General features: G+C 33.3%; 1 protein-coding gene across 1 annotated transcript; it reads right to left on the bottom strand.

The window, feature by feature from the left end:
• Positions 1 to 2,330: 2,330 nt before the first annotated feature.
• Positions 2,331 to 11,477, bottom strand: RAD51AP2 (RAD51 associated protein 2). Its single transcript, XM_019746985.3, has 3 exons — positions 8,234 to 11,477; positions 7,814 to 7,897; positions 2,331 to 2,461 (listed from the first exon to the last, which is right to left on the bottom strand). The coding sequence occupies exons 1-3, from the start codon at positions 11,475 to 11,477 to the stop codon at positions 2,343 to 2,345; spliced, it is 3,447 nt and encodes a 1,148-aa protein (XP_019602544.3). The 3' UTR covers positions 2,331 to 2,342.
• Positions 11,478 to 12,936: the final 1,459 nt, after the last annotated feature.

Here is a 12,936-nt window from a genome sequence, read left to right as displayed (position 1 = left end):
TTTTCTTCTGATCTGAAAGACTTCAACTTTCACATTTTGAGAACAAAGTTACAAAGACTAAGGTGGAGGAAGGATGGGTTTCAATTTCAAATGTATTCTACCACATCCCCCAATGCAGCCTCTCCAAATCTGGCTATGAAGACACAAAAACATAAGACCTACAATGTTACCTCCCTCCTGGCCTCCAATTTTCTAATTCCAGAAACAAGAACTCTATAGACCTAGGCAGGGAGGTCACGTCTGTTTGTGTGTATACATGTGTGTTAGGGTAAGAGGTACTGGGGGAAGGGGTGCTTGAGTAATGACACTAACAGGAACAAGTTTTACATTGGGGGAGGTGTAAAATTTCCCAACATTTTTACAAAGAAAGCTTTATAGATGGAAGCAGTAATGGGGTAGTGGCATGGAAAACCACTGTAAGCAGTACTGTATGAGCTAGGAGTTTAAATTTACCACAAAGTTCAGAGTATGAAAGAACCAGTAGTCGTTGTAAGTTGATATGGTATTTGTTATGAGAAAAGATGACAGCATCTATAAAGCTTCCTAAAGATTATGGATAAGACATGAAGTACATAAATTTGCCCTCAAGAAATAGATATGAGAACAGAATAAAATATTCACACACAGCAACATAGAGCAGGAAAAAAGACCACGGTTTATGAAGACAAAGCTTGATTGTGATGAGATTTGCCTTGTATAAAGATACAAGAAAATTACAGCATGGGGTTTATAATAATAATAAAAAGAAGGAAGAGGAATATGAGGACCATTGCAGAAAAAAAAGTAAAAGGCATATCTTCATAAAATGCAAAGGAATAGGTATATTCCTGAAAATAATTGAATTCAGGATCCAGGGGAAAAAATTTCAAGAAAAAGTAAAAACATTCTAAAAACTTATTGAGTAGATACTATGTATCAGTGAACTATCATTCATTGTTGAGTAGTTACTATATATCAGAGATATTATAAATATTGGCTCATTTAATCTTCACAATGATCCCATGAGATATTATCCCCTTTAGATATGAGGACTTGCCCAAGGTCATAAAGATATTAAGAATTCACAAAGACATAGCAATTATGAGCAAATATAGAAATTTATTCATTCATTTACTCAAATAATATTTTATGGGTACACAAGGAGCAGGAACTATTCTGGGATATTAGTGGGGGGAGTGAAAAGAATCCTGCCTTCAAGGATTTGCATTCTTTCTTGCAAGGTGCAAATAACAGTGTGAAAAGGTGATGAGTTCTGGGAAGGGTGAAGGGAGGAATGAAATTAGAATGGGATGTTGAAGTTACAAAATACGTGGGAAGAGATGGAAATTAATAAGTAGAGATGATTTTGAGATGGTTTTTAGTGTGTCTGAGAATCTTGGCTTATAATAGGATAATTTGATCCAATCACTTTTACGTTGTTAATTGATACATTCAGTCTTCCTTTTATTACATGCTTTCTGTTTTTCATGTTTTCTTGATGCTTCCTTCTTTCCTTAGTTTTTGCCAAGTATCCCATTTTATTCTTATTTCTCTGTCTAGTATTTTGAAAAGTATTATTCTACTGATGGTTGCCTTTAAATCACGTATATCTTATATTTCTCTTCCAATCTCAAGCATAGAAAGTAAACTCTATAAGGCAAGGTCTCATACATGACTTCTGTATTCTATCACTGAGCCTAACACGATAGTACAAGTATTAAAATATATTTGTTCTAAGAGTAAATAAATAGTAAATATTGACTACATGATCACAATTCTACTCTGGGGCCAAAAATAGACTGTGGGGGTGGGGGGTAGAAACTATAAAGTGAATGCAAAGAAAAGTGGGAAAGAATGGTACAGAAGAGAGGGCCTCTATCCTAATCCTGATACTAACTTTGTGATCTTGAAAAACTTACCCATCCTCTATTTTTTTTCCCCTTGAAAAATAGGGCAAGTAGGTTAGAATAGTGATTCATTACCTGAAGAGTTATGGGATCCTTTTGAGAAACTTATAAAAGCTATCAATCTTTTCCACAAAAGCATTTTATATATATATAAAATGAAAACTAAACTGCCAAGTTTTTTTACATCGCAAAAACCTTTAATGTACATATTGTTAATATGACATGAAAACATCAATAAAATATTATATAATGTTTAAATGTAATTAGATAATTCACACACACACACACACACACACACACACACACACCCCTTCTCCATACTTTATAATAAAGAAAGCTCAAAACTCCCAAGCTAGAAGAAAGCATTTATCCAAAGAAATAAACAAAAGATTAACAGATATAACATGTTTTGAAATATTAAAGTCCAATATCTTCTTTTAACTTCTCGTAACATATTTATTTTAGATAGGGATGAAGTTGTTTCAGCTTAGCTTTTCTTGACAAACCAATTCTGATTGGTCGACTGCATGTCTTAAGAGGTAGTACTCTTGAAATTCCATGTGAAAAATTACTACCTAAAGATATAAGACAATAATAGGAACTAAGACAGTAAAAATTACTCATAGTTTCTAATCTTAAAAAGTTTTTGCTAACTTCTAATTGTACTAGGAACCCTTACTGAGTCACTGAGCTAAGTGTTTTACATTAATCAGTTTACTTAATCCTATCTCCAATTTTAAAATGTGGACACCTCAGCACATAAGTTAAATAACTTACCCTCTATAAAATAGCAACCAAATAAAATCAGCATTCCAGTCAGGCAATCTGACTTAACAACAACAACAAAACTACATAGGTTTTAAAGTTGACTTGATATAGTGTATCTAAAGACCATGTCATTTTCTACTAGAAGCTAAACACTAGGCTATAGTGTTAATAATTAGCTTGGCTTCTGGTAGAGATTATTATTAAAAATAGAGCACAAATGTGTTTCATTTCTTATGTATCAATGGGGGGGCGCTGATTTTGAAGTTTTATATAATATCACACTATCATTCTCAAAATATTTCATGGAGGTATGTCTGTTACTAAATCAGTTAACCAGGCAAATAGTGTCACCTACACTTCATAATGAAGCACAAAAATACCTCTAACTTTGACAGTGTTTTTTTTTTTAATAAACAGTGAGATATAAATGTGCAGATAAAAATGTATCAAGCTTTCATGCATTAGTATGACCTTAATGGAAAAGCCTATTATACTAAAAATAGTGTAATCAAGCTAACCTTAAATCTGACAAAAGGTAAACAGTATGATTTCTAAGTTGAAGCAAACGAATGTGTGTGTGTATCCATGTTTACAAAAGGGAAATAAAACACAGATTTTAACTATATGTAAATAGGGAGAAAACAACACAAAACAGCTATAAATTAGTTTATGATACTTTACGTAACATTAAAATTATAGTTACTTACAAAAAATAAATGAAAAATTTATTGCTAGATTTTTTTTTCATTTTTTAAACAAAAGGAGATTGTCCAAATAAAACAAAATTGTTTGAATCATGTCTGATTTGGTTATAAATTAGATAATTTCAGCAATTTTTGCTAAGTGTACTTCATCATGAGATTACTATTTCAGAACAAAGCCATAATTATCTATTTTGTTACTTTTTCAAAGTATAGCTTTCCTTTTTCATATTCTAACATGACAGATACATCTGGTAATTTCCCATTGGTGGGAAATCACTGAACCAATTTGTATCAACAGCAGGCCTTTTGCAAAGCATATGCCCTTAAACAATCATTAACTTGTGATTGTGAAGATGTGCATCTTTGTCTCCTTGGATTTCCCACCTTTTTATTAAATAAATTATGATCCCTTTTATTATTGCTATACTCTGGATTAATGTATTGCTTTGTATCATTTAATGATTCACAATATTCAAGCACATTACCAGAAATTTCTCATTTTAAAAATCAGTGTTTAAAAATATGTCATGAAATTAATTAGTTGTCTTTTAGAAATAATACTTACTCAATTGTTTCCTAAATCCTTGCAACTCAAAGTGTAGTCCACAGACTAGCAGCATCTACATTTGTGGGAGCTTGTTAGGAATGCAGAATCTTAGGGCGTACTCCATGATAGAATCATTTAACAAGATGCCCAAGTCATTCACATATACTTTAAAGTTAGGGGAGCATTGAGGCTAAATGACATGTGAAGCACTTGGCACAATGGCTGGGTGCATGGAACACATGCTCAAAATAATTTCAAAACACTTGCCTTCTCCACACCACAGAGAGAAGAGATAGAAGCAAAGACTGACAGGATGTACTGGAGACATAGGTAGTAGAAACTCTAATTGGAGTCACCACAATGAGAAGTGGGTAAGTAGCAAAAATATTTCAGCACATAAAGACAGTCTATTCAATAAATGGTACTGGGAAAACTGGACAGATACATACAAAAAAATAAAAATAAAACTGGACCACCTTGTTACTCCATATACTAGAATAAACTCAAAATGGATTAAAGACTTAAACCTGAAACCATAAAACTCTTAGAAAAAAATATAGGAAGTAAATTCTCAGACATTACCCTTAGTAGTATTTTTACTAATATATATCCTCAGGCAAGGGGAACCAAAGAAAAAATGAACAAATGTAACTACATCAAATTAAAAAGTTTTCACACAGCAAAGGAGACCATCAACAAAACAAAAAGACATCCTACTGAATGGGAGAAGATATTTGCCAATAATACATCTGACAATGGGTTAATATCCAAAACTTATTAAAAAAAAAAAAAAAGCTCATACAATTCAACACCAAAACCCCCCACAAACAATCCAATTAAAAAATGGGCAGCAGACCTGAATAGACCTGAATTTCTTCAAAGAGGACATACACATGGCCAACAGACATATAAAAAGATGCCCAATGTCACTAATCATCAGAGAAATGAAAATAAAAACCACAATGAGATCCCACCTCACTCCTGTCAGAATGGCCATCATCAATAAATCAACAGACAATAAGTGTTGGAGAGGATGTGCAGAAAAGGGAACCCTCGTGCACTGTTGGTGAAAATGCAGCCACTATGGAAAACAGCACAGGGGTTCCTCAAAAAGTTAAAGATAGAACTACTTTATGACCCAACAATTCTACTCCTGGGTATTTATTCAAAGAAATCCAAAACATGAATTTGAAAAAATATATGCACCCTTATGTTTACTGCAGTTCTACTCACAATAGCCAAAATATGGAAACAACCGAAATTCCCATCAATAGACGATTGGATAAAGAAATTGTGGTACATTTATACAATGGCGTATTACTCTGCCATAAAAGAGAACTGAAATCTTGCCATTTGCAACAACATGGATAGACATAGAGAATTTTATATTAAGTGAAACAAGTCAGACTGAGAAAGACAAATACCATATGATTTCACTTAGATGTGGAATCTAAAGAACAGAATAAATGAACAACAAATCAGGAATGGACTCAGACACAGAGAACAAAACTTACGGTTGCTGAATGGAAAGGGGGTCGGTAGATGGGTAAGAAAGGTGAAGGGATTAGGAAGCACAAATTGGTAGTTACATAAATCATGGGGATATGAAGTGTAGTGAGGGGAATATAGTCAAAAATATTGTAAAACTGTGCATGGTATATATATTTATATATTCAAGGAATGTGAAGTACTAAATAGATAATCTAATCAATGGTTTTGTAATAGCTATCTATGGTGTCAGATGGGTAGCAGACTTGTTGAGGTTATTACTTTGTGAGGGGTGTAAATGTCTAGTCATTATGTTGTTTTGTACACCTGAAATTAATAATAAAGAAAAAAGATAAAAAGAAGAAATACAAATTGGTAGTTACAAAATAGTAACAGGGATGTAAAGTACAGTATGGGGAATATAGTCAACAATATTATAAAAACTATATATAGTGTCAGATGGGTATTAGACTTATTGGATCACTTCATAAATGATATCAATGTCTAACCACTACTCTATACACCTGAATCTGATATAAAATAATATTGAATGTCAACTATAATTTTAAAAAACAGTCATGGGGATATAAAGTACAGCATAGGGAATATAGTCAACAATATTGTAATAATTATGTACAGTGTCAGATGGATAATAAAGTTATTGGAGTTTTCACTTTGTGAGGTATATAAATGTCTAATCCTTATGTTGTTTTGTACACCTGAAACTAATTTAAAAAATATTTCAGCACAATCAGGAGTTTCCCAATGCCTTTAAAATCACACTGCATAAATAGGTATCCATTCCTACTAAGCAGTTATTTCATTCTTATCCCCACTTTCCAGTATCTCTCAACTCTTCCTTTACACTATGGACATTAACAAGCTTCAGGAAAATATCTCATTTTTGTGTACTTTGAGAGTGAATCCAAGACAAGTATCCTAATGTAATATTAAATAATTCTGGCTGAGCTCACACATTATTTTTCGCATTTTATGACAACAAAGTACTTTTCATTTTGAAGGCACAATACAGTATTATGGGTTCATATATTTCCAACAAATGTAACATTGTTTTTCCAATTTGTGCACATAATTAATCTTGCTCATATGAGTATATCTATTTCAGGATCACAATTATAATCATGATGATAAATATGGGTGCATGTTCCCTAATCTTTCTCCACTCTAAAATAAAATAAACCCAATTCCTTCCTTTCTTTCTGTCCTAGAAAAAAAACAACTCCTATCTTTTCCAGGCTAATTGTGCCACCCTGCTTTAATCTCATGGAGTATTGTTCCCTCATTTATTCCCATTATTCAGGCGAGAGGAAACTACCTGTGGGCTTTTGATCTACCAGGACTTGGATTAATTTTTAAGATTTTTCATTGTAAGCTAAGAAAAGAGGAAATGATGCAGTTCTGAAGTGACTAAATAAAGGTATCAGAGACAGCATTCTACTGATGAGAAGCCAGGAAAATGTTTTGAGAGATGATGTATGATTGAAGATGTTTCGGTAACTATATTTCACCTACATCATTATTCTTTCTAGATCTAGTCTTGTTGTTTAATACCAGCAATTTCTGACCAAATGAAAATTTAGTCTTTTAGAAAACAGTTCCCTAGGGTCTGTCCTTCCCCTGCCTCATCCCCATTGGCACTATACATTAGAATATATGTTAGACTTGATGTGCTTTACTCTGATATTGGAGAGATATCCTCTTAGGCAAAGGATAAGGTTAGTTGTTTAACTTTTCTTTAGTTTTATTTGTTAAATAGTAATCAAAAGTTTAAATGCCATAGTCATAAATCATGTTAATATACCTAAATGATACTAAATTTTATAAATTACTAAATGTCCATATAAAGAGTCTCATAATAAAGGGTGGAGAACTTTGATAATAATTATATAATTAGGAGTAATATCTCATCAATGGAAATCCAACTTAACTAATTGCCTTTTTTGGTTTTGCCAATTAATGTTACATACATTAGATGTATACCAGGGGTGCAAAAAAAATGTATACATATGACTTGTATTTATCTTTTGTTATCGGTATACATTGAGTATTACAATTTTAATACAGTTTTTTCCGTTCTTAAAATGTGCATCTTCTGTATATAAGATGTGTATAACACCTTTCTTATCACACAATTATTGCAATGCAACCCTGCAAATACTTAAACACAGTTTTGAAGAGCATATTTACCAATAATATTATATATCTAATATTCTAAAAGAGCATTTTAATTTTTAGCCAGTTTTTAACTATTAGAATTTGCATCAGTAAATTGTTGTTTACAAAAGTATTAAACTTTGTATTTGTTTTCTAACAATCTAAGTATATTTTCCTCATGCTAAAAATACAAGAATGCAATAATCATCTTAGAAGGTGTTCTAGAAAATAACCAAAAATCTTACCTCCCTTCAGGAAATAATTAGATTTTTCTTCCTTAAATTCATCAGAGAAAAAAGCAGGTCTTTTAGGTGAAGGTTTCTCACAATCTGAAAATAAAGATCAATATGTTGTAACAAAAAGTAGCTTTTATATAAAATGTTTATACCATAAACAAATTACTATTTCAGAAATATTTCCTTCCATTGGCTCCTAATATTTAGATAGATGAAGCTCCTTTTAAAAATTTTATCACTTGTTATCTTGAAGTTCAGTATATTATTTAATGTTTGAACAGCCCTTCATAGGAAAATAATATGCATCAACATTGCCTTACACTTTATCTTCTTTTTGCCAAAATTGTATATTTGGCCTATACAGGAAAGAAAAAAGCAGCAACTGTTTTTCTGTCATGGGGAAAAAACATTTTAAAACTACTTTCATACCTTCCTCAGATGTAGAATAGAGTAATTCTTCCTCTGATGTTCTTGGGTAGCAACATTCATTAGGAACTTCCTGTTCTTTATTTTTGGGTACTGTTTTCCATTTAAATAAACTTTGGTGTCTTGTATGCATATTAGGAACTGCTATAGTATCACAGAGCAAAGAAGATGCACATATTTTGTTGGCTGTACCCATTTTCAAATCTTTTTTAATCTCCATTTTTACCTCCTCAACACCATTATTTTCTCCAGAGTAATTTCCTTGCCCATTGTTTGTTTCCATGACACTTAGAATTTCATTTTCCTTACTAATTTCGTGAAACATACGAAGTTCTTCAAGTACTAAATCAAATTTACTCTTCATCTCAAAATCTTTGGCTATTGTCAGAGCTTCTGTTGATAAACACTTGGCAGTTAAGTCCTGAAAACATTCATTGTTCCCTATGCTCAGATCCGTTTCAAATTGATAGTTAACACATTCTGTAAAGTCATTCTTTGGATGAAAATGCTTTAAATTAGCTAACTCACTTTCTTGCAAAATACTCTCATCTTTATTTCTGTCAGCTAGATTATTTTGATTAACATATTTAGTTTTTTCCACATTTACTTTCTTACTCATTAAGGAAACTGGTTGCACAGAAAACATGCCATCCATTAAATAAAAACTATTTTTCTCTTCCTTTCTTATCTTAACATCTTTATGAAGTTGGCAATTGCTTGTTAAACTTTGTGCTGTAGCTTTTTCTTCCTCCTTCAAAATTAAGTCATGTTTCTTTCCTTCCATTTCACTTTTCAGCAAACTCTCAAAATTGAGCACCTGAGTTATGATTGTGGAATTGGTTGGTTTACTATGTTTTGTGCTGTGGCTTGTCAGCATGGCTTGTTGCCTAATATTGAAGAAATCTTCAAATATGTACTTAAAATTAAAGCTACTGATCTTTTTATGCTCTGGTTTTCTTTCTGTATCTAAATCTTGGTTGTGAATATTGATTTCATAAAATTTTTCATTAATATATTCAAAGCTGTTGTGTGTGAATTCAGGAAGAGACTTAGCATGTGTTTTAATTGTATTAGTACTACAGTGGTCCCAATTTTCCATATTCATGACTTGGTCAGGACAATTCTTACTCTTGCAACTAATTTCTTTTGTCAAAGAAATTTTGTCCATGTTATCACAGTCCATTGAAAGAGGAATTTTTCCATATATTTCAAAAATTGGAAAATGTATATTTTTAGTTGTCATACCAAAGGAATTGATGGGGTTTTTCTTAGACTCTTCAAAAACTTGTTCAGTTTTAAAAAGCTTTCTTTTCTCTAACATAGGTTTTAGATTATATTTTAATAGTTTTGAAAAAGTTAAAGTCCTTTCTAGATATACAATATGATTTTTCACCACTATCCATTTGAAAATGCATCCCTCTTCTAATTTAGAATCATTTTCAATTCTGGGTAAAAAGTCAAAGTTATTGAGCAAAGAAGTTATGTTGGTTTTCAATATGATATTTAGAGGTTTTGAAACATTGGTTTGTAAATATATGCTTAAAATATTAGTCTCTCTATTGACATTCATAGTCCTTGTTATTATATTTTGAACATCAATTTGCTTTATACACTTCAAAATTTCATACCAATTTAAAATATTATCTTTTTCATTTCCTAAAATACTTTCACAGAAGCAAAAACTTTCTGTAATGAAACTCTCAAACATGTGGCTTAAATAAAAGCCTTTTTGTGTAGTATAATATTTCAACTGTAGCATATTGTTTTCTCCTTCAGCATTTAACCAAAAACAATTTATTAAAGCTTTTTGGTGACTCAGTATTCCTATCATGAAAAGCTTTGATTGTTCTTCATGTGTGTTCATGGCTTTTGTATTATAATAATCTACTTTGCTGAAAAGATCTATTTCTAGTAAGCATAGCAAATTCAAGTTTTCTCCAGTTTTTTTCATATTTTCACATTTAGTTTTGTAATTATCCATAATCCAACTATTTTCTCTCAAAATATGTCTAATATTACAGTCCCAGCTTTGAGATTTTTCTAATCTGGTATATATGTAACTGCCCAGGCATGTTTTTGCTTCTTCCCAATTTGCATTTTGTAGTTTTATAGTAAAATTCTTTTCAGAGTCTCTTACATCAGACTCAATACTACTGTGGTTATAGTAGTGTAAACTGACAAGGTCTTTTTTTCTCACACAGATACTTTGCTTGCTGAGTGACTGGTGGTTACTTTCATAACATTCAGAAAAAATATTTTCTGCATCCACAAATATTTTATCATCCTTTAACTTTTGCTTCTTAACATACAGTCTATTTTGGGACCAGTAAATGTTTGTGAAATCCCTAACATATGTCTCATCATTGTCACTCTTTTTCTTTGCTATTTCCTTTAAATAGACAGGGCACATTTTGTTATTTAAATCAGTTGGAAACTCAGGGATACTTATTGTGCTGCTAGCTCTAAAATAGTTAGGTGTGGCAATTTCCTTGCTGAGCTTGTTTTGAGATTTTGGTATTTTTAGCGTAGATACTAAAAAGGTGTTATTTTCTTTCATATTTGATGGCATGACGGGGTCAGCTTTACATATGTTTTTAATTTCATGAAATGTTGATTCAGTTTCCTTGTAAAAGGTAACACCCAAAAATAGATTTTCTGTCTGTTTTATATAACTATTGTCTTGCTGACTATTGTCTCTTCCTTGGACTAGATACTGTTTTCCATCCTCCTTTTTAACTCGATGTATATCGTGTGCAGAGGCGTTGGGCAGAAGCTGACCAACCTCTGCTTGGGCTCTATCACTGCAGTGCACACTGAAAACCTCCCTGACATTCAGTCCTGGTTCCGAAGAACTTCTGGAAGCCCTCAAATCAGAATCAAAACTTTGTGAGGGGGGAGACTGCACACAACTCTTCATCTCATATTTGCTATGTTGGCATCTCAGATTACATATCTGCTTCTCACTGGCTGATTTCTCCACACGCAAGTCTGTGGAATTATCGAAAATCACGTTCCCTGAAACAAGGAGCGCCTTGAAAGGTCTGGGCGACAACTCCCAGACTTTTTCCTCCTCAGACAAGCGTGGCACCAAAGGCAGCCTCCATTTCGCCTCAGAGACACCGCCAGGCACCTCAAGACGGAGCCGCTTACTACTGGGGGGCTGGGCATCAGGGTCCTCAGCAGGCAGTAAAGGGGAGACTGGCTCCCTGAGCTTGGCAGCCAGCCGCTTGCGGTGCGTGAGCGACATGACAGAGAACTGAGAGGATCTGTCCGAGGTTCTGTCAAGCTCCAGTCTCTTAGCCCAAGCGAAGAGGCACCGCCCACATCCCCATCCCGCCCCGCTCACGCCCCTGACACGCCCCTTAGGGCCTGCATTCAGCTAAGCTTCAGTACTAGCCCCGCCCTGACCACGCCCCCACACCGCCCCAGTCTCAGCCCCGCCCCGGTCCTGCCCCCATCCCACCCACCCTCGCGAGCTCCGGGTTCTCTCCCGCCAAGCACACACTTCCAGCGGCCGTTACGTTGTCTATTTTTAGCACCTCTGGCTAATGCCAGGACTGTAGCTGTTCTAAATATCTTTCTGCTCTCTGTCAGAATTAAGAAGGAACGATAGAACGTCAATTAGTTTTTTTAATTTGTGAACAGAAACAGCTTTATTTTTAAAATTCTAAAATTCTATGTTTTCCTCAGAAGTGACTTCTCCACAGTTGCTCTAGAGCGTCTTGTCCAGTAAAATCTTGTAGTTCTGCAAGCACCAGACCAAATTTCTCTGTGTGTGGATGAACTTTAAAATGCTCTTAATCATCCCAGTGGCATTTGAAATCAGATTTCCATTTCACTAATAAAGTGTGTTTTGGGGAAAAAGGTCACTGGTACTGAACAATCTTTCCCGAAACAATATTTCAGGAAAAAGAGTGTGGAAATTATTATTACTCTTCACTAAGACTATAGAGAAATAGTTTCCACACACACTGTGGGGTTTCTTTCCCCGACATTGAAGATTAAAAAAAGATAAAAATTATATGTTTCAGCTATTCCATTTATTGTAAACATAAATAATAATAGAGTTCTGACTCATACCTAATAAATTTTGTAAATGTTACTTTTCCTCTGCTTTGAGAATAATTTATTATTACCTGTCAATTTTGATTTTTGCGAATTCCACACTCAAAAAGAAAAATGATTTTCAAAATGTTTATTATTATTACACACATGTTTACTAAAAAACATGTAATTACTGCTTAGTAATCAAATACCTCTATCCCCTCGATGATGTTTCAAAGTTGTTAAGTTTGAATAAAAAATGAATAAAAATGAATAAGAACTACGATAATGTGCAACAGTAATCCTAATTTCAGAACCCATGGGAGCATACATGGCAAGATATGACTGAAATACTACTTTAGGCAATAAGATGTTCATAAGCCTCCTATCTTGTAAATACTCTTAGATATATTGAGACTCTAATTCTTGGGACTTGCTATTAGTTTATCTTTTAAATTCCTCCTGTGAGATGTTTGCTTAAATTTGTAGTATAAGCACTTCATCAACACTATAAGAATGTGGCAGTGGTTCAGAGTATATATCAATGAGTTCTCAAAGTGCTACTTCTCTATATCTTAAATTCCATTGCTTTTTTATCCCAGATTTCCACAATTCTACATTCCATTCTAATGCAGTCTGTTCTATGCTTGTGACCAGCCGTA

Source organism: Rhinolophus sinicus, chromosome 2 (assembly GCF_057876585.1).
Source record: "Rhinolophus sinicus isolate RSI-liver-muscle chromosome 2, RSI-T2T, whole genome shotgun sequence".
Taxonomy (NCBI): domain Eukaryota; kingdom Metazoa; phylum Chordata; class Mammalia; order Chiroptera; family Rhinolophidae; genus Rhinolophus; species Rhinolophus sinicus.
The sequence above is the reverse complement of the archived record's forward strand: the minus strand, read 5'-3'. Positions and strand labels throughout refer to the sequence as shown.

Excerpts from the sequence above, each read along its gene's own strand:
- RAD51AP2 (XM_019746985.3), bottom strand. The coding sequence starts at position 11,477 with ATGTCGCTCACGCACCGCAAGCGGCTGGCTGCCAAGCTCAGGGAGCCA. Across the intron at positions 7,898-8,233 it reads CTATTCTACATCTGAGGAAG|ATTGTGAGAAACCTTCACCT; the intron begins GTATGAAAGTAG and ends CTTTATTTTCAG. Across the intron at positions 2,462-7,813 it reads TAATTATTTCCTGAAGGGAG|GTAGTAATTTTTCACATGGA; the intron begins GTAAGATTTTTG and ends TTATATCTTTAG.